Source organism: Pristiophorus japonicus, chromosome 11 (assembly GCF_044704955.1).
Source record: "Pristiophorus japonicus isolate sPriJap1 chromosome 11, sPriJap1.hap1, whole genome shotgun sequence".
In the NCBI taxonomy this organism is placed as follows: domain Eukaryota; kingdom Metazoa; phylum Chordata; class Chondrichthyes; family Pristiophoridae; genus Pristiophorus; species Pristiophorus japonicus.
Window position 1 is genome coordinate 78,042,303 of NC_091987.1, and position 22,221 is coordinate 78,064,523.

Sequence of the window (22,221 nt, forward strand, 5' to 3'; positions counted from 1 at the left end):
CGCGTCGAAGACAGAATCTCGGTTAAGGAGATCTTCAAAATACTCCTTCCAACGGGCACTGACTGAGTACCTCACCGTTCTTGGCCAGCAGTGAGGTAGAGCCTTGGGTGCTTGGGCCGTAGGTGGTCTTGACTGGAAATTTACCTCTAAGATGGCTCCCAGGATGGCAGCTCCCAAGAGAGCTCCTCTGTTGAACAACTTTATCCCAGACTATCCGTTGCCATCCTTCACTCTTTCACCCCAAATCTTCTCCCTTCCACTGTTTAACTTCCCTTGGCCCTATTAGTGGGTGCATTTTCTCACCCCTAAGTGCAATTCCATGCTGCAAGGTCAGCTACCTGAGCTCACTGCCCATCCTCCAACCATGCCTGCTCTCTTCCTTCATCAGTGAACACCGGATCTCCACTCAAACCTGTTGAAGATGATTATTACCTGGCACTCATTTAGCACAAATGTTATCTGCCTTTTGTCAGCCCAATCCTGGATGTTGTCAAAGTCCCATTGGGCATGGCTGCTTCAATATTGGAGGAATTGTGAATTGAGCTGAATGCTATAGAATCTTCTGCAAACAACTCAACTGCTATCCTTATGAAGGATGTAAGGAGATGAAGATAGTTGAGCGGAGGAGGTTTCCCCGAGGAACTCCTGTTGCAATGTCGCGCGGCTGCAATAAGTGATCGCCAACAACCATAACCATCTTCCCTTGTGGCAGGTATGATTCGAACCACTAAAGTGTTTCCCTTTGCTCACTCCTTGACCTCAATGTTGCAAGGTTTTTTTATGTCATGCTTGGTCATGGGCAGCTATTCTCATCTCCCTCCTCTGGCATTCAGCGCTTCCCTTCATGTCTGGATCAAGGTTGTGATGCGGTCTAGAGCCCAGTAGCTTTTACAAAATCGGACCTGAATGCCGGTAGAAGGTTATTGGTCAGTAGGTTTTGCTTGAGTCAGAACCGAGTGTAAAGCGGTAAAAGGTCAAATCACGACTGATAATGGGAAGAACATCTTCACACCAAAACAATCGACACGCAGAGGATAGTGGAGGCAAAAATCTTAGATTGATTCAAGATCCAGTTGGATGAGAGAAGGGGGAACGGGGTAATTTATAAGGTTTTTTGGCTGAATGGATGAGCTAAAATAGGCGGAATGGCCTCCTTAGTTTGTATTTAGCTTCTGCTGTTCTGGTTGGAATGTAACATTTAGAATCAGGATTATTGCCCCATTTTCCTCACCAGGTTATCAATTCTGGTCATGCCTCTGCTGGCTGTTAAGTGTCTGAGTACCGCAAGTGCATTGCACTGTTGCAGTACAATTGTGTAACCCTGTACCTGTATATACAGATACATCACAAAACGAAACAAGCGTTCCAATTTTTAATTTAACACAGTTTGTATACTGTCAAGGTTCCATGCTGAGAATAAGGTAGCGGACATTCTTAACTAAATTCAGAAACGTCGGGCTAAGTGGCTTTATATTAACAGATACAGTTTCATAGCAATTAAACAGCGAGTGCGTTTTATACAGTACAAAGTTCCTGTGTTTATTACATTTTAATTAGAATTCAATGTTATTATTTACATACACATTGACCCATATAACACACACACAAAAACGAAGGAGGTAGGAAATTCAGTAGTAAAACAATAAGAACATTGGCAAATGAATAAAATGGTTGTAGTTTATTGTATACATTGTAACATCTACACTGACAGCGTTCGTCAATTTCAACTCCAGCAGAGCCCAAAGCAGCATCAATGAAGCCATGTGATTGGAAAAGTCCATCGCCGGAGAGGGGGGATCCGCGACACTTGTACGTGAATTACTTTCTGTATTTGACTTTATTTCAAGCCGATATGTGAACCGATAAAAAACTCTATATTGTACCAACTTTTATTTGAATGCTTAAGGCCACGTTCCGTTTTGCAGGTCTATTTATGTTAAGGTTCATACAAATGTCCACCCCTCCCCACGGCAGATGAGTAACAGGTGCCAGTTAAAGCCTGGCTTGATACTTTTGTGTCTGTCAGTTTGAGAGAGAGAGACGCCGAGAGAGATTACAATGGGAAATCGGAATTTAATTCATAATCGGGGATTAAATGATATCGAGTTATAACAAAATATTTGGGATGTAAAAGGCGGTGAAAATGTGGGTCACTGGATTCTCCTGGTGGATGCCCATTCTCTGCCTGGCAGGTAAGAGTTAAACTACGTTTAACTTTGTAGTAAATGCGATGGTACCGCTAGCTCCCGCAAAAAAAATCGATGAATGAACATGGCTGTCCAACGAGTTCTTTTCGTACCTTATGTCTTAGATCATCTGCAATTTTAGGGATGTTTTCAAATGTTCCCTTTAATCCTCTCTCTACCTGCCTACGTTAAATAATAATAACCCTATGTGTTACTATGCTCCACCATGTCACTAATACTTCATTTGAAAATCGATATATGCACTCGTCCACTCTGCTTCAAGGCAAAGTTATTCATATACGAGAATTAACGAAACCATTATACGCACCAAAACCGAGTGAAAGTGTATATATATATGTTAATTATATTTTAGCAGCATTATATGATAATTGATAGTTCACTACAATTTTCAACACAAAATTCAGACCATTCGTTTGAAATTTAAAATCTTGGGTATTTTCAGTGATATTTTTCAATTAGTAATTACAAAAGACTTGTAATCCCAATGTTATTTCTAAAGCGCAATTCGTGACTCATGCCATTCTCAAGATTCGCATGATGCACTGAATCATACATGCAAAGACTTGGACTGTGACTATTGTCTTCGATTAACCCTAACTTTCCAAATAAATTATATGATAGGATCAGAAATTCTGAATAATATAACTGAGCATGAGTAATGGGAATGATTAATCGGAATTTTGTGCTTGTATCTGAGTTGAAGGCCAGATTTTAACAAGTTGATACATTCTCTTAAACCTTTGTGGTAATTCCAACCGTAGTAGAACAGAATCTTTTTTTAAGTGTTTCCAAAGGATTTGCAACAAAAAGTGCACAAAGGCTTCTAATTGTCTCAAAACAACTCTATTGTTGAACTTTGCAACTGGTTGGAACAAAACTTTTGTAGAACTGCTGGCATTTTACTCGAGTTCCTGGAGGGATGGACACAAGTGCAACTGGTTGTTAAAATGGTCGTGCGCCCAAACCCGTCTTCATTGGTAGGTTATACAGAACAATATCAACGGAGATTTTACAGCTTCTTCCCCTGCAGCACACAAATAATGCTGCACAGCCGATGGAGAATTAAAAGATGGTGCTCTGTTTGCACAATGCTAAGGAGTATTAGTGGTGCATACAAAAGCAAAATACTGCGGCTGCTGGACTCTTAAATAAAAACAGAAAATGCTGGAAATCTCAGCAGGTCAAGCAGCAACTGTGGAGAGAAACAGAATTAACGTTTCAGGTCTGTGACCCTTCCTCAGTGGTGCATATTTTGGTGCTGACCATTTTAGCAAATCAACCAAGTCAGGAATACGCCTACCTTATATAGTGGAACACAACCAATAGGAAAGTGTGTATACAGTGTAGTGAAATGAGTTATCCTGAGATATTGGAAATGGAAAATAGGAATATTAAAGTGAAATTTAGAGGACCATCCTGCTTCCATGTGGAGTAAAGATCAAATTTAAATGAAAATTCAAGTACCAATTTATTGCTTCTTCTTTTTGAGAGCCAAATTTGGAACATTGTGCAAAGAAAATTATATATTAGATGTGCACTGAGATCTCAAGCTTTGTAGCTGGGGATACTACTTTTTTGAATAAGAAGGTTTTATTATATTAACAAAGCTAAGTTTTAGTCTTTGCAAATTGGTTGAAATTTTAAAAAGATTGAAAGCTAAAATTCAATTTCCAGCACTGTTCACTATTCAGATGAGTTCAAATACTATGGAAAGCAAGTGAGAAAATTGGAAGTTAAGAGCAAGAAAAACGGAGGTAACAGGTAGCATCTTACACAAAAGATATAAACTTGTGCAATAAGTTGCCAGAAAAGGCCATTGAAGTTAATAGTACAAAGATGTGAAGAAGCAATTAGATGTGTTTTTGGATAGAAGCATTTGAGGGATATGGTGATAGGGCAAAGGCAAGTAGACTGAGTGAGCTCAACCAAAAAGGTGGTTGACCTATTTGTTTTTTCCTGTTGCTGAACGTTTTCCACAATGCAAAAGACTACTAATTTTGATGAGTTACCCAATCAATACTATCTTCTTGGAGCCATCAATATTATGGATGCAATTACATGTGACTGCACATAGCACAACATCAGGTCACACATTTAAAAGAAAAACACCTGAATTGTGTCTTGTGGATGGTGGGTGAGCCACTTGTCGTAAATTGCCCAGCCTCTGCACTGCTCCTGTGGTGAAAGTATTGATACGGCTGGTCCAGTTCACTGGTGATCTCCAGGATAACTGATTTTATTTAGTCCAATAGGTGTGTATTATACAAGTATGGTTCATGTTTAGCATTTTGTCTATTTTATACTGAGGTACAAATAAACATGCGGTCAGAGGCATACCTCCAGAGTATGGGATGGTTTTTTAGACCAATATGTCGAGGAACCAACTAGGGGGGAGGCCATCTTAGACTGGATGTTATGTAATGAGAAAGGATTAATTAGCAATCTCGTTGTGCGAGGCCCCTTGGGGAAGAGTGACCATAATATGGTGGAATTCTGCATTAGGATGGAGAATGAAACAGTTAATTCAGAGACCATGGTCCAGAACTTAAAGAAGGCTAACTTTGAAGGTATGAGGTGTGAATTGGCTGAGATGGATTGGCGAATGATACTTAAGGGGTTGACTGTGGATGGGCAATGGCAGACATTTAGAGACCGCATGGATGAACTACAACAATTGTACATTCCTGTCTGGCATAGAAATAAAAAAGGGAAGGTGGCTCAACCGTGGCTATCAAGGGAAATCAGGGATAGTATTAAAGCCAAGGAAGTGGCATACAAATTGGCCAGAAATAGCAGCGAACCTGGGGACTGGGAGAAATTTAGAACTCAGCAGAGGAGGACAAAGGGTTTGATTAGGGCAGGGAAAATGGAGTATGAGAAGAAGCTTGCAGGGAACATTAAGACGGATTGCAAAAGTTTCCATAGATATGTAAAGAGAAAAAGGTTAGTAAAGACAAACGTAGGTCCCCTGCAGTCAGAATCAGGGGAAGTCATAACGGGGAACAAAGAAATGGCGGACCAATTGAACAAGTACTTTGGTTCGGTATTCACGAAGGAGGACACGAACAACCTTCCGGTTATAAAAGGGGTCGGGGGGTCTAGTAAGGAGGAGGAACTGAGGGAAATCCTTATTAGCCGGGAAATTGTGTTGGGGAAATTGATGGGATTGAAGGCCGATAAATCCCCAGGGCCTGATGGACTGCATCCCAGAGTACTTAAGGAGGTGGCCTTGGAAATAGTGGATGCGTTGACAGTCATTTTCCAACATTCCATTGACTCTGGATCAGTTCCTATGGAGTGGAGGGTAGCCAATGTAACCCCACTTTTTAAAAAAGGAGGGAGAGAGAAAACAGGGAATTATAGACCGGTCAGCCTGACATCGGTAGTGGGTAAAATGATGGAATCAATTATTAAGGATGTCATAGCAGTGCATTTGGAAAGAGGTGACATGATAGGTCCAAGTCAGCATGGATTTGTGAAAGGGAAATCATGCTTGACAAATCTTCTGGAATTTTTTGAGGATGTTTCCAGTAGAGTGGATAAGGGAGAACCAGTTGATGTGGTATATTTGGACTTTCAGAAGGCGTTCGACAAGGTCCCACACAAGAGATTGATGTGCAAAGTTAGAGCACATGGGATTGGGGGTAGTGTACTGACATGGATTGAGAACTGGTTGTCAGACAGGAAGCAAAGAGTAGGAGTAAATGGGTACTTTTCAGAATGGCAGGCAGTGACTAGTGGGGTACCGCAAGGTTCTGTGCTGGGGCCCCAGCTGTTTACACTGTACATTAATGATTTAGATGAGGGGATTAAATGTAGTATCTCCAAATTTGCGGATGACACTAAGTTGGGTGGCAGTGTGAGCTGCGAGGAGGATGCTGTGAGGCTGCAGAGCGACTTGGATAGGTTAGGTGAGTGGGCAAATGCATGGCAGATGAAGTATAATGTGGATAAATGTGAAGTTATCCACTTTGGTGGTAAAAACAGAGAGACAGACTATTATCTGAATGGTGACAGATTAGGAAAAGGGGAGGTGCAAAGAGACCTGGGTGTCATGGTACATCAGTCATTGAAGGTTGGCATGCAGGTGCAGCAGGCGGTTAAGAAAGCAAATGGCATGTTGGCCTTCATAGCAAGGGGATTTGAGTACAGGGGCAGGGAGGTGTTGCTACAGTTGTACAGGGCATTGGTGAGGCCACACCTGGAGTATTGTGTACAGTTTTGGTCTCCTAACCTGAGGAAGGACATTCTTGCTATTGAGGGAGTGCAGCGAAGGTTCACCAGACTGATTCCTGGGATGGCGGGACTGACCTATCAAGAAAGACTGGATCAACTGGGCTTGTATTCATTGGAGTTCAGAAGAATGAGAGGGGACCTCATAGAAACATATAAAATTCTGACGGGGTTAGACAGGTTAGATGCAGGAAGAATGTTCCCAATGTTGGGGAAGTCCAGAACCAGGGGTCACAGTCTAAGGATAAGGGGTAAGCCATTTAGGACCGAGATGCGGAGGAACTTCTTCACCCAGAGAGTGGTGAACCTGTGGAATTCTCTACCACAGAAAGTTGTTGAGGCCAATTCACTAAATATATTCAAAAAGGAGTTAGATGAGGTCCTTACTGCTAGGGGGATCAAGGGGTATGGCGAGAAAGCAGGAATGGGGTACTGAAGTTGAATGTTCAGCCATGAACTCATTGAATGGCGGTGCAGGCTAGAAGGGCCGAATGGCCTACTCCTGCACCTATTTTCTATGTTTCTATGTTTCTAGTACATCTCTGACTCCAAAACAATTACAAAGTACCTCCTGGTGTCCATGCTGCGAAATTGTGTGGTCTCAGGCCTCGAGGCGGAAGGCAGTGTAATGGTCCATGGATCCCAGAGACGCAGACGGTTCAGAAGCATACCTGGGATCACATGGGCCCACTTCAATTATTCACGAAGGGAATCCCGTAAAGATTTGCAATGGAATCTCCAAATCTAATAATTATACAATGTGCAGAATTGCAATTTTATTCATGTTCCTTCATTGCACCAACCTCAATAAAAATTTAATTTTTTGATAATTTTAAACATTATTAAGACTGTAATCAGGCCAAATATTTGCATAAACTCATTTAATAAAGTGGAACTGCATAATTTAAAATATATAAATGTTTAATTTAAGGCTTAGATATCCCCTTGCACTGATGCAAGCAGGCTTTATGCCTGCTTCCATCAACCGCAAGACTTATGTGGGCAATTGCTGGCCAGTTGCTGGTCAAATAGCCCAACTTTGCACCAGCAATTGTTTTTTTGGACCCCCCACGGATTGCCTGACAGGCTTCAAGTTCTGGATTTCGTGCATGCATCCAGAACTTGTGGGGCATTTCAAAGGAAATATATTGGCATACTCTGAGAGTACGCTTTCACAGATACCACAATTTCAGGGCCTGTGTGTTACTGTGTTTTTGCTCATTTAGGTTTTGTATGCTGTTCTTCGGGGTTTAACCTTATAATCTTTGCGAATGTTTGTGTCTTTTACACCTGTGCCAATCTTTGTTTTTGTTTATGATTATGTTGCATGTTCTAAGTCTCTAATTCTATTTCCTTTTTTTATGTCTTTGAATTTATGTCTCCCTGCATCAGTTTATGTTATTCTGCTAAAGCTTGCATACCAAAGTGTAATAAGGTAGTTAGTTATATTGTGTTATTGCAAATGGATTATTAGTTCAAGTTGTCATTTATTTTGCCTTCCATAATATTTTTATCAGGATTATGTTCATGCCCCCTTTCCCATTTTGTTTAAGTTTCAGTTTTAGTTTTTGAAAAGTGAAAGCCTGTTCCCAGGGCATGTTAATAGTTGTTGAACCAAAGATAAAATGGAGTATAGTATTGTAGTTTCAAATTCTGACCTATCACTTCTTGTCATTATTCAGCGATCCCTTTTATATATTAATTTTAGGTGAGAACAGAAAGGGGCTCAGCTGTAATGACCCAATGTCCACAGTCAAATAACTTATTGGCACTCACCATCTAGTTTTACACATGAAAAGTTGGTCCTTAGATGAGGAATTGGAAAAACTGCCACCTGTTCAATCAACTGCTGCTTGTCTCATTGCCTTTAGTAGAAGAAGAAGATTGGAGGGGTGAAAAAATTACAAGATAACTCCTCTAGAAACGTGAAAGAAAATATTAAAACTCTTTAATACAATTTGTTCAAGGCTTGAAGATTTTCACATGTTTTGGTGAGAAGCTATTGTATTTGATTTGATTTTCCAATTTCATTCCCCCCTTCTTTTCTGCTCTCCTAAAGTGACTGACTCGGTGGGATACAGCTCCACAAACACCAGGAGCTCTCTGATCTCTCAACCAAGTTCTCATTCTTCATGTGTGAACCTTGACAGTGAGAGTCACCAATTAATGTGGGCATAACAGCACTAAATGTTATCAAGCAGTCCCTCTAACTGAGTTCCTCACATCCAGATACTGAAGCCAATAATAGTGGCCCAGATTTTGCAGGGGAAAAAATTGAGGCCATCAGTGCTTATCGTTATTAAAGTGTAAATTGGACAGCAACCTCCGGTGACTGTGCATGTGCAGTTAAACGCATAAATCAGGATGTTGATGTCCGAGTTGTCTTCCTTCTCCAGAAGCTCAACTATAACAGTATCTTACTGAGAGACTCCACATTCAAATACATGCAGTGGTGTGAAGTTGCTGTGTTTACATGCCAGATACATATTAAACTTGCCAGAAAAGGTTAGGGTTTGTCCATTCCAGTGTAAGTAAGTTTTTAACGACGTGATAAGTTTTAATTACTGCCAAGCAGCCTCTCTGGCACTGAAAACATAGAAACATAGAAACATAGAAAATAGGTGCAGGAGTAGGCCATTCGGCCCTTCGAGTCTGCACTAACATGGCTGATCATTCACCTCTGTACCCCTTTCCTGCTTTCTCTCCATACCCCTTGATCCCTTTAGCCGTAAGGGCCATATCTAACTCCCTCTTGAATATATCCAATGAACTGGCATCAACAACTCTCTGCAGTAGGGAATTCTACAGGTTAACAACTCTCTGAGTGAAGAAGTTTCTCCTCATCTCAGTCCTAAATGGCCTACCCCTTATCATTAGATTATGTCTCCTGGTTCTGGACTTCCCCAACATCGGGAACATTCTTCTTGCATCTAACCTGTCCAGTCCTGTCAGAATTTGATATGTTTCTATGAGATCCCATCTCATCCTTCTAAACTCCAGTGAATACAGGCCCAGTCGATCCAGTCTCTCCTCATATGTCAGTCCTGCCATCCCGAGAATCAGTCTGGTGAACCTTCGCTACACACCCTCAATAGCAAGAACATCCTTCCTCAGATTAGGAGACCAAAACTGAACACAATATTCCAGGTGACGTCTCACTAAGGCCCTGAAAAACTGCAGTAAGATATCCCTGCTCCTATACTCAAATCTCCTAGCTATGAACACCAGCATACCATTTGCCTTCTTCACTGCCTGCTCTACCTGCGTGCCAACTTTCAATGACTGATGTACCATGACACCCAGGTCTCGTTGCACCTCCCCTTTTCCTAATCTGCCGCCATTCAGATAATATTCTGCCTTCGTGTTTTTTCCACCAAAGTGGATAAGCTCACATTTATCCACATTATACTGCATCTGCCGTGCGTTTGCCCACTCACCTAACCTGTCCAAGTCACCCTGCAGCCTCTTAGCATTCTCCTCACAGCTCACACCGCCACCCAGCTTAGTGTCATCTGCAAACTTGGAGATATTATACTCAATTCCTTCATCTAAATCATTAATGTATATTGTAAATAACTGGGGTCCCAGCACTGAGCCCTGCGGCACCCCACTAGTCACTGCCTGCCATTCTGAAAAGGACCCATTTATCTCAACTCTCTGCTTCCTGTCTGCCAACCAGTTCTCTATCTACCCCCAATACCATGTGCTTTAATTTTGCACACCAATCTCTTGTGTGGGACCTTGTCAAAAGCCTTTTGAAAGTCCAAATACACCACATCCACTGGTTCTCTCTTGTCCACTCTACCAGTTACTTCCTCAAAAAATTTTAGAAGATTTGTCAAGAATGATTTCCCTTTCATAAATCCATGCTGACTTGGACCGATCCTGTCACTGCTTTCCAAATTCGCTGCTATTTCATCTTTAATAATTGATTCCAATATTTTCCCCATTACTGATGTCAGGCTAACCCGTCTATAATTACCTGTTTTCTCTTTCCCTCCTTTCTTAAAAAGTGGTGTTACATTAGCTACCCTCCAATCCATAGGAACTGATCCAGAGTCCATGGAATGTTGGAAAATGACCACCAATGCATCCACTATTTCTAGGGCCACTTCCTTAAGTACTCTGGGATGCAGACTATCAGGCCCCAGGGATTTATCGGCCTTTGATCCCATCAATTTCCCAAACACAATTTCCCGCCTAATAAGGATTTCCTTCAGTTCCTCCTTCTCACTGGACCCTTGGTCCCCTAGTATTTCCGGAAGGTTGTTTGTGTCTTCCTTCGTGAAGACAAAACCAAAGTATTTGTTGAACTGGTCTGCCATTTCTTTGTTCCCCATTATAAATTCATCTGAATCTGACTGCAAGGGACCTATGTTTGTCTTCACTAATCTTTTTCTCTTCACATATCTATAGAAGCTTTTGCAGTCAGTTTTTATGTTGCCAGCAAGCTTCCTCTCATACTCTATTTTTCCCCTTCTAATTAAACCCTTTGTCCTCCTCTGCTGATTTATAAAGTTCTTCCAGTCCTCAGGTTTGCTGCTTTTTCTGGCCAATTTAAATGCCTCTTCCTTGGATTTAACACTATCCTTAATTTCCCTTGTTAGCCACGGTTGAGCCACCTTCCCTGTTTTATTTTTACTCCAGACAGGGATGTACAATTGTTGAAGTTCATCCATGTGATCTTTAAATGTTTGCCATTGCCTATCCACCATCAACCCTTTAAGTATCACTCATAAGAACATAAGAATTAGGAACAGGAGTAAGCCATCTAGCCCCTCGAGCCTGCTCCGCCATTCAACAAGATCATGGCTGATCTGGCCGTGGACTCAGCTCCACTTACCCGCCCGCTCCCCATAATTAATTCCCTTATTAGTTAAAAATCTATCTATCTGTGACTTGAATACATTCAATGAGCTAGCCTCAACTGCTTCCTTGGGCAGAGAATTCCACAGATTCACAACCCTCTGGGAGAAGAAATTCCTTCTCAACTCGGTTTTAAATTGGCTCCCCTATATTTTGAGGCTGTGCCCCCTAGTTCTAGTCTCCCCGACCAGTGGAAACAACCTCTCTGCCTCTATCTTGTCTATCCCTTTCATTATTTTAAATGTTTCTATAAGATCACCCCTCATCCTTCTGAACTCCAACGAGTAAAGACCCAGTCTACTCAATCTATCATCATAAGGTAACCCCCTCATCTCCGGAATCAGCCTAGTGAATTATCTCTGTACCCCCTCCAAAGCTTGTATATCCATCCTTAAGAAAGATGACCAAAACTGCACGCAGTACTCCAGGTGCGGCCTCACCAATACCCTATACAGTTGCAGCAGGACCTCCCTGCTCTTGTACTCCATCCCTCTCGCAATGAAGGCCAACATTCCATTCGCCTTCCTGATTACCTGCTGCACCTGAAAACTAACTTTTTGGGATTCATGCAAAAGGACCCCCAGGTCCCTCTGCACTGCAGCATGTTGTAATTTCTCCCCATTCAAATAGTATTCCCTTTTTTGTTTTTTTTTCCCAAGGTGGATGACCTCATACTTTCCGACATTGTATTCCATCTGCCAAACCTTAGCCCATTCGCTTAACCTATCTAAATCTCTTTGCAGTCTCTCTGTGTCCTCTACACAACCCGCTTTCCCACTCACCAGTCTATTCTAGCCAATTCACGTCTCATACCATCGAAGTTACCTTTCCTTAAATTCAGGACCCTAGTCTCTGAATTAACTGTGTCACTTTCCATCTTAATAAAGAATTCTACCATATTATAGTCACTCTTCCCCAAGGGGCCTCACATAACAAGATTGCTAATTAGTCCTTTCTCATTACAAATCATGCAGTCTAGGATGGCCAGCCCTCTAGTTGATTCCTTGACATATTGGTCTAGAAAACCATCCCTAATACACTCCAGGAAAGCCTCCTTCACCGCATTGCTACCAGTTTGGTTAGCCCAATCAATATGTAGATTAAAGTCGCCCATGATAACTGCTGTACCTTTATTGCACGCATCCCTAACTTCTTGTTTGATGCTGTCCCCAACCTCACTACTACTGTTTGGTGGGCTGTACACAACTCCATTTTCTGCCCTTTGGTATTCCGTAGCTCCACCCATACCGATTCCACATCATCCAAGCTAATGTCCTTCCTTACTATTGCGTTAATTTCCTCTTTAACCAGCAACGCCACTCCACCTCCTTTTCCTTTCTGTCTATCCTTCCTGAATGTTGAATACCCCTGGATGTTGAGTTCCCAGCCTTGGTCACCCTGGAGCCATGTTTCCGTGATGCCAATTTTTACAAGTGTGAAGTCACATTCCTTCAGATTTTAATTATTGTTCGAGATTTTTAAAAATTGAAAGATTTTAATATTTTCTTTACCTTTTCTTTCTATCTCTGTTATCTCTTTCCCTTAATCCCATCTTTCTTTCCCTCACTTTATTTTATTTTCTGTACATGATTTGGCATTGAATTAAATATTATGGGGCCGAAATTCATCAGCCCATCACCTGCTGCCGCCCACTCCCACCGACATTCCTCCTGAAGATCTGCCCAGTGCCACTTTCAAGGTGACCTGGAGCGGGCGGTAGGGGAGAGCTGCCAAGAACCACCCGCTGACGTCAGCGGACGGCCGAGTGGCGCAACTGACCTCCCGCCCACCAAGCTCCCAGATTCCTGCGGGTGGGACTCGGCGCAGAATGGGGGTGGTCCGCTGGCTGGAGGCTGGTCTGTTCCCGACAGTAAGTCTGAAGAACCTGCAAAAAAGGTAAGTGAACATTTAAAAAACATTTTTTCACAGCGACTTACTTGCATGGGGTCCCCTGAAGGTCTTCGGATAGCTTTTGTATTGTTTATTGGTGATTTCTTTTTCAGGTCTTCGACCCTCCGTGAGCCCGACTTCATCCTCGGCGGCACTTGGGCGGCAAGTGCCTCTGCCGCCGAGAATGAGACCTCCCGTCTGTTGCCGCCCAGCTTGGCAGCGTACATTGTCCATTTGCCGCCCTCCAACCTTTGAGGGATCTCGGCCATGAATATCCCGCCCAAAGTACTGTCCGGTACCTCGGCGGCCATCAGCGACACTTTGGGCGGCACTTGGGCAGGTGGAGGCCTTGATGAAAATCAGCTCCTATAACTTACACTTCCTGGTTTAGACTCTGCGCTGCTTGGTAACAATTCTTCCATCTGATTGGGTAAGTAGATACACAGTTGTTTTCCCTGTTCATACAGGTCACAGATCCTCTGCAGAGGGTATACTGCCAAAATGGCTTTCTAATCATAGCAAGTTCCAGCGCAAAACTCCACAGCTAGGCTGTGGGCAAGTGTAAGTATAATGACTTGCTGGCGTCGTTCATTCACCGCTGACCGCAAAATACTGCCCAACATTTCTACAGCTGCCTGGCTGAGCACAGACCAGATATTGAATCTGAAACTTTCTTGATCTGTATAGTTCAATAAATACCAAGCAATGCATTTACCCACTAAACCATCGCTATTATTTCATGTGGATTCATAAATATTCTTCTGAGGCAGTGTGTAGATGCAATGCATTGGAATACCAGTACCCATTCCTATTCTACTGTAGGGGGCATCAGATAGTGTTCACACTGGGCTGCCATTACATACCCTTAGCTAGTCAGTCAAGAGCAGTACTAATCATGCATTCTCTCTGAAACATCTTTAATTCCTAGTGGTATCAATAATTTTTAACTTAAGCTAGCACAACTCCAGTGCTGAAAATGAATCGGAGGAGCATGACGGGGAACTGTTATAAAAATCAAATGTGACATTTACACCCCTCCCCAACATACAGTTTCTTAGCATCAACTTTTAATATATTATGCATTCATAAATGTTGGTGCTAAGCAACTGTATGCAGGGGAGGAGAGGGGGAAGAAAATTCAGAAGTAGTCCAAGTTAAATTGTTGGACCACTTTAATATTAATCTATGTGTCAATGGCCAGCAATCTGTTTAATTGTTTCTTTTTTGTCCTGTGATGTCATTTCTCTTTAGTTGAAACATTATTAACAGCTGTTATGCCCTCATCATTTTCACATAGTGCATAGTGCTTCCAAGCACTACAGGCAAAGTTGTTATATTTAAGGACTCGATTCTTAACAATATAATTTGAAATCCCAAATACCTCTAGGCTGTTTCAAGTAATCATTCTAATAAATTTATATCTATATTTCTAAACTGGCAAAAACATTCAGGCGATTCAAGTTGTTTTATTGCTAAAGTGATCTACCTCATAGACAATTTCCAGAAACAACACTCCCACTCCTTGAGTGGGAGTTTCAGTATTAGCACTGCAAACATTTAAAAATAAATATGATTAAGTCTAAAATCATTTTTCTGCACATTTTTTTGGCATTGAAACATTGAGTGCTGGTGACCTCACCGGGAATTTGGTCAGAAGGAGTTATTGAGATGAATGTTCTTGCCCCTCCCCCACTGTCTGAGTGCTGGATAGGTGGAGCACATTCAAAGTGCACTTTGTCAGTCCAGGCCTCAGAGAGACCAAATTTGTTGGGCCAGGTCATTAGTTTGGCCTTACTATTGTAAACTCCATTACAGTTTTACATTGCAAATTATTTGTTTTCTTGTCAATCTTCTTCCTTTGCCTTCTGAATCCATGTATTCATTACTGGAGTATAGTTGGGCACTCTGGTGCCCAACTAATAATTAATTCATCTGTATTTAGATAATTCACCTTGATGACATCAAGCTATTTGATGGTGGGGATGTTACAGCTCAGCCAACCCTTTCCTCACTTGATGTAAGCCATTTAGGACCGAGATGAGGAGAGACTTCTTCACTCAGAGAACTGTGAACCTGTGGAATTCCCTACCGCAGAGAGTTGTTGATGCCAGTTTGTTAGATATATTCAAGAGTGAGTTAGATATGGCCCTTATGGCTAAAGGGATCAAGGGGTATGGAGAGAAAGCAGGAAAGGGGTACTGAGATGAATGATCAGCCATAATCTTATTGAATGGTGGTGCAGGCTCGAAGGGCCGAATGGTCTACTCCTGCACCTATTTTCTATGTTTGTATGTTTCTATGTACACCTCAACCTGTGGTCACAGAAAGCAATCAAGACCAGTGCAATGTTTGAGACTATCATTTCATTATTACACACATACTATCATATACAATCCAGCAGATGAAACCTAGTCCTGGAGGTAACACTGTTATTGATTTGATAAGCTCCCCACTGGAATCTAAAGGATCTAAAAACAATGGAAGGATAAGGCTGAATGCAAACACGTTGATCTATTTGTATATGGAATAATTTCTCATATACTGCCACACACAGCAAACAAGGAATTCTTGTCAAATTCTCGCCTTACTATTCTGGGGACACTAAAGCCAACTGCTGCAGTTCTAATCCAACACTGCCCCGGTTAAGGTCAGCTAATGCAGCACAGACTGGGGATCAAATTTAGGACTTTCTTGTCCAGCTACTCAGCAGATAAACTCGGTGAGCCTTTGGCGGTGCTGTACTCATTTTCATTTTTAATTGGTAATCAAAAAGGCGACAGCAGATCCACTGAGTACACATGGTAGGTCAGCAATAATTTGCATTTCTGAATTAGTGATACACAGCAAAATACCAATTTCTTTGATGTGAAATAATTTGTGCAACATTTGTATGCAGAGTCTCAGGCATGGATATTTCTGCAGAATTTTGCAGTCAGATCTTCTTTCCAGCATTGTGCCTCAAGTACTGTATTTTTTTTTTATACCAATATCAGTCCTGTTACTTCTCATTTCACATATTTTTCTCATTTCTGTATCACGCCGATTTCAGGATCTGCCTGTTATAAATTTAATCAACATTTTCTCTCTTCTGTATTTGTAGAACATGATATAGTTGCTCTCATATACTTACTCTATTTATTTTCCTTTGTAAGACAGTGATGCATTAAAATGTAGGAGATGATTTCAGAATGAAATTTAGCACAAGCTTGTATGTTCTACGGAGAGCAGCTGTACAATGTTCCTTTCACATTGATTCACAACCATGAGAAAGAAACAGCCTGTTAACAGCATTAAATGTAGTGTTTTATAAGACTAAACCCCACACATGCAATTTTTCTATTCAAGGTATAGTGTTTAAAATGGTAAACTAGCGTTACGGGCATTCTGTGTTTCAATGGTACAATAATTCTGCACATTGCCATTTCCATTATCAACCTTTGTTTCAAGAGAAAAGAGGGAAAAATGTAGAGCAATTCAATCCAGACTAGTCTCTCACTTCTCTAATGGCGGACTTAAGTGTAGCTTCGGCTAAAACCTGGGAGAAGGGCACTTTTCACCTCTGTCAGGGAATGGTGCATATTATAGGGAGACCTTAAAAAGAACATCTGAACATGGAAACATGCAGTAATTTTTTTTGTGGAGGGGGGGGGAGGAAATTGAATTTCACTTAAACAAATGATGCCTTACCTAATTATGGAGAACAAAATAATTAATTTCTAATTTGAATTTTCCAGTTCTGTAACAATAGCAGTGGCCCTGCTCCAAGTTGTATGATGTTTTAATTAATTCAGATATAAAGGAGAACAAACATTCATTCCAGTCCTACATTCCATTCTGCTTCAACATGTTCAGCCTAATAAAAGACACAAGATCCATTGTGTTGGCCTTAAAGGCACAATGTCTTCCCATGGAGAGATTGGGAAGAAATAGCCAGTCGAGTAACAGTTCCGAACAGTTTGAGCTGTATGACAATGGAAATGTAGCTCCACTGCCATTTTAATAAATACATTTGTGGCCAGCTTAGCTATAAATAAAAGCACTATAATGTTTAAACAATACAATCAAAATAGCAAACCCGAGTAAAATTACTTATAATTGCTACAATTCAGTGGCACATCCATATAGATCTAATCTCTTTACAACAATATTTTCCAAAATCTTTGCAGTAGTGACTTCTTCACAATTGCTATGATTGTCTGATAATAATATGAAGTTGAGTGTTCTCCCAGATACCGAGTGAGATTGCATCATTTTATTATTCCACAAAGATGGCAATACTCAGCTGCACATCATAATGCTGCACTGTGCTGTAACAATACTAGCTAAGGGAAAACTGGGTGGTACAGTTGGTTCAGAACAAAGTTCGTTCACCTCTGGGATCTGGATTAAAATCAAACCTAGAATTAGAGAAAGTCTCACTTCTCTGCTGCAATAAGGGTTCTAAATTAAAAGAGCTTGAGTAGTTTCAGCCAGTTTTGGGGACATGGCTCATGACATTAAGCTAATCATAATTCAATACAACTTACCCTAAGCGAGGACACATGGATAGCTTAGATGGGAAGTGAAAATGTTCCATTGGTGAAGGGAATGTTCTTCTGGGATCAGGGTTTTGGGGATTAGTGTAGGGGAGCCTTTACTCCTAAGTATAGCCCACCATAACCAGAGAGGAGTTAGTTGTTCCTGGCCAAGAAATCTCTTTAGTCCTTTGGCACTGATATCATTGATAGTAAAAAAAAATCACAAAAAAAGTGACTGATACTGGCTCAATGCTGCAGTGAATATGGGACAGCTTACTCCACAGAGACCAATCTTAAACATAACATAAAAAATAAGAGCAGGAGTAGGCCATATGGCTCCTCGAGCCTGCTCCGCCATTTAATAAGGTCATGGCTGATTGGATCATGGAATCAGCTCCACTTCCCTGCCCGCTCCCCATAACCCTTTATTCCCTTATCGCTCAAAAATCTGTATCTCTGCCTTAAATATATTCAATGATCCAGCCTCCACAGCTCCATGGGGCAGAGAATTCCATAGATTTACAACCCTCTGAGAGAAGAAATTCCTCTTCATCTCAGTTTTGAATGGGCGACCACTTATTCTGAAACTATGCCCCCTAGTTCTAGATTCCCCTATGAGTGGAAATATCCTCTCTGCATCAACCTTGTCGTGCCCCCTCATTATCTTATATGTTTCAATAAGATCACCTCATTCTTCTGAACGCCAATTAGTATAGGCTCAACCTACTAAACCTATCTTCATAAGTCAACCCCTTCATCTCCAGAATCAAATGAGTGAACCTTCTCTGATATGCCTCCAATACAAGTATATCTTTTCTTAAATACGGAGACCCAAACTGCACGCAGTACTCTAGGAGTGGCTTCACCAATACCCTGTACAGTTGTAGCAGGATTGCTCTGCTTTTATACTCTATTCCCCTTGCAATAAAGGCCAACATTCCATTTGCCTTCCTGATTACTTGCTGTACATGCATACTAACTTTCATGTATCTTACATGGCCACAGTTGGTACCATATCAATGTGTGCCACCAGAGGGCACAGCAGTGGGAGACTTGTAGGTTACCTGTACAGAGGTGCATGGCCTCGTATAAAAGACAGGCCACCAGGTGTGATCCTCACTCTGGAGTTAACTAATAAAGGACTAAGGTCACTACAGTTCAAGTACAACACACTGCCTCGTGGAGTCATTGTTAGAGCATCTAAGAACACAACAACTGGCGACGAGAATACGAACTTTCACGCGAAAATGGCTACCCTTGGTACGTTGCAGCAGTTCGCCGATGGTGATGATTGGGACGCCTTTGTGGAGAGGCTAGAACACTTTTTCAGAGCAAACGACCTGGCAGGAGACGACCCAACCGCACTGGCTGATAAGCGCCATGCTATCCTGCTAACGAGTTGTGTGCCCAATATGTACGACCTCGTCAGGGACTTGCTGGCACCAGCGAAGACAACGACCAAGTCGTACAAGGAGCTCATAACCCTGATCCAGGAGCAACTCGAGCCCACCTCCAGCGAATGTGTAAGAGAAATAGGATTCACTGTGTCGATGAGGAGTCCGCAGCTGGCCATGAATCCAGCGTGGATTATGAATTGTTAGAGAGGCAGCCCAGTCCCACGGGAAGGTACATAGCATGTTTACCTACACCAATGAGTGCTCCCCGCTGAAGATGGATGTCGAGATAGAGGGAAGTCTAGTCTTCATGGGGGAGAGCCAGTCAGTGATGACTCAACGAGCCTTTGCGAGGCTATGGGGCAATCCGGCTGAATGACCCGAGTTGGCCCCGGTTCAAGCAAAGCTGCGCACCTACACCAATGACATCATCCCAGTCGTGGTAATGTGAATATAAAGGTACTCCTTGATGGCGTGGTACACAAGTTACCTCTGTGGATTGTGGCAGGTGATGGACCAACGCTGCTCGGCAGAAGGTGGATGGAGAAGATCCAGTGGGAAGTGGGAAGATTTCACTCCTCCAGCGATCGAAGCCCTCTGTGCTCAGAGGCAAAGCAAGCCCTCACCTGAGGGTGGACCCAGCACCGATGAACTGACCAGCACGGCACCCAAGACTCAGACCGCTCAGCACAACTGCGTGGAGATGATCCAGCTGAGACAACCCGAACGCACCTTCCAGGCTCCAGTGGCAAGACTCAGGAGGGAGAAAATCAGATCCCACAGCGACTTCCCAATTGCGGAGGCAGAACCCGGGGAGAAGAGGATCGCCGCAGTCGACATCGTGGATGAAGGAAAGATGGCGCCCATACCACGAGGCGATGCGCTGAAGACAAAGATGGCCATGGCCAGACCACGAGGTGCAGCGCTGATGGAGCAACACGTGGCACCAAACGGAGAAGCGGATTGGGATAAAGCAAGCAAGGCTCTCTTAAAGGAGGCCTGCAACCCACGACAATTAAAGGGACAGTTCCACACAATTAAGCAATATAACAAGAATTATATGTTAGAGACTAAAGGTAGAACAGATTACTTAACATAGAAACATAGAAACATAGAAAATAGGTGCAGGAGTAGGCCATTCGGCCCTTCTAGCCTGCACCGCCATTCAATGAGTTCATGGCTGAACATTCAACTTCAGTACCCCATTCCTGCTTTCTCGCCATACCCCTTGATCCCCCTAGCAGTAAGGACCTCATCTAACTCCTTTTTGAATATATTTAGTGAATTGGCCTCAACAACTTTCTGTGGTAGAGAATTCCACAGGTTCACCACTCTCTGGGTGAAGAAGTTCCTCCGCATCTCGGTCCTAAATGGCTTACCCCTTATCCTTAGACTGTGACCCCTGGTTCTGGACTTCCCCAACATTGGGAACATTCTTCCTGCATCTAACCTGTCTAACCCCGTCAGAATTTTATATGTTTCTATGAGGTCCCCTCTCATTCTTCTGAACTCCAGTGAATACAAGCCCAGTTGATCCAGTCTTTCTTGATAGGTCAGTCCCGCCATTCCGGGAATCAGTCTGGTGAACCTTCGCTGCACTCCCTCAATAGCAAGAATGTCCTTCCTCAGGTTAGGAGACCAAAACGTGTGTAACTGACCATGTAAAATGTGTAACTGATAATCGGAATTGTATACATGCAACCAGCGCGGAAAAGTCGCACGATTATGTACAATGTGTAATTGATGATTTGAACTGTGCATATGCAACCAGTAAGGAAAAGTCGCATGATCGCAATCGGACCCCTAGAATGTCCATCATAAGTAAGGAAAAGCTGTGCGATGCAGGATTCCCACCACATGCAGCCAATGCAGGGGGCAGACACCCATCGGTGCACACAGGTCCAGCAAGCTACCCAATGCAGTAGCCTGCATCCCAGGGACCAGAATCATGCACCACGAAGTGTGGCCACAAGCAGCCAACACACATGAGCTGTCAAGCAAGCGACCTCAGCAGGGCAAAGGCAGCGGTGGTGATACCATGCCCTGGGTCGGCTCCATCTCTCAGGTAATCAATAGCACCAACTGCCACGAGCCTGAAGGAGCAGACTGCACTAAGGCCATACGCTTAGATGTAGAGTCACCCGCCAATGTTTCCCCAGAGGAAAGAAGCACCAGTCAGGATCTTGAACCAAGCGACGCTCAGGTCAACGAGTCAGCAGTTCCCTGTGCACTGCTAGATGACAGCTCCTCAGGGAGCAGCTGGGACCCAGGCCATAAAGAAAGGACAGGGGGGGTCACAGACATCTGTGAACCTGCCTGATGTGAGGAACCACGGCAACAGCCCCGAGAGCAGGCTACGCGAGCCAACCGGCTTCCCACTGCCAGCACCGGGCATTGACCCGCCACAGGACTGCAGGGACACCATGCAGCAGCTCCGGAACTAGCTTGTCCTTACGCACTGGCCATCGCATCGACAAGACACCTAACGCTCTTGTCACCACGGAAACACACAAAAAAACATGCAAAACCCACTTACCTGAACTCATGTGTATATGAATTCCAGGAGCCCCCGCCACACCAACATGGGGCGGGGGGGTTGGGGGGGGAATGGAATGATCAGGAACACACACACACAAACAGCAACTACCCATCCAAGGTTGAACCGGCCCACTAGAGATCTACCAGACAGAACCCATATAGAGCTAAGCCCAGAGTAATGCAGAGGCAATTTGCACTGAGGGTTCAGGGGGGAGTGATATCATGTATCTTACATGGCCACTGTTGGTACCATGTCAAGGTGTGCCACCAGAGGGCACAGCAGTGGGAGACTTGTAGGTTACCTATGCTATGTATGTAACCCTTGGCAACCTGTATCATACCACCACCAGAGGGCCTACCTGTTGGAGTCACAAGGGATCCCAGCGTCCCTTGGGAGCACTGTTTATAAGCAGGCCTCCCTCACTGTACCAGCACTCAGGAGTTTAAGGAGCTACGGTCACACTTACTCATTGCATACAGTACTCAATTTTATCCTTTATTATGAGCATAACAATTGGTGCCAAGAAACGAACAACCACACAAAAATACAAAGAACTGTTGGTATCCTGGAGAAAT

General features: G+C 43.0%; 1 protein-coding gene across 1 annotated transcript in view; it reads left to right on the forward strand.

Moving 5' to 3' along the window:
- Positions 1-2,104: 2,104 nt before the first annotated feature.
- LOC139275773 (immunoglobulin-like domain-containing receptor 2) overlaps positions 2,105-22,221 on the forward strand; it is a 193,718-nt gene continuing 173,601 nt past the window's right edge. Inside the window, exon 1 of the mRNA XM_070892972.1 lies at positions 2,105-2,192. Coding sequence (XP_070749073.1) covers positions 2,144-2,192 — 49 coding nt within the window. The 5' untranslated portion in view covers positions 2,105-2,143. The remainder of the gene's footprint in view (positions 2,193-22,221) is intronic.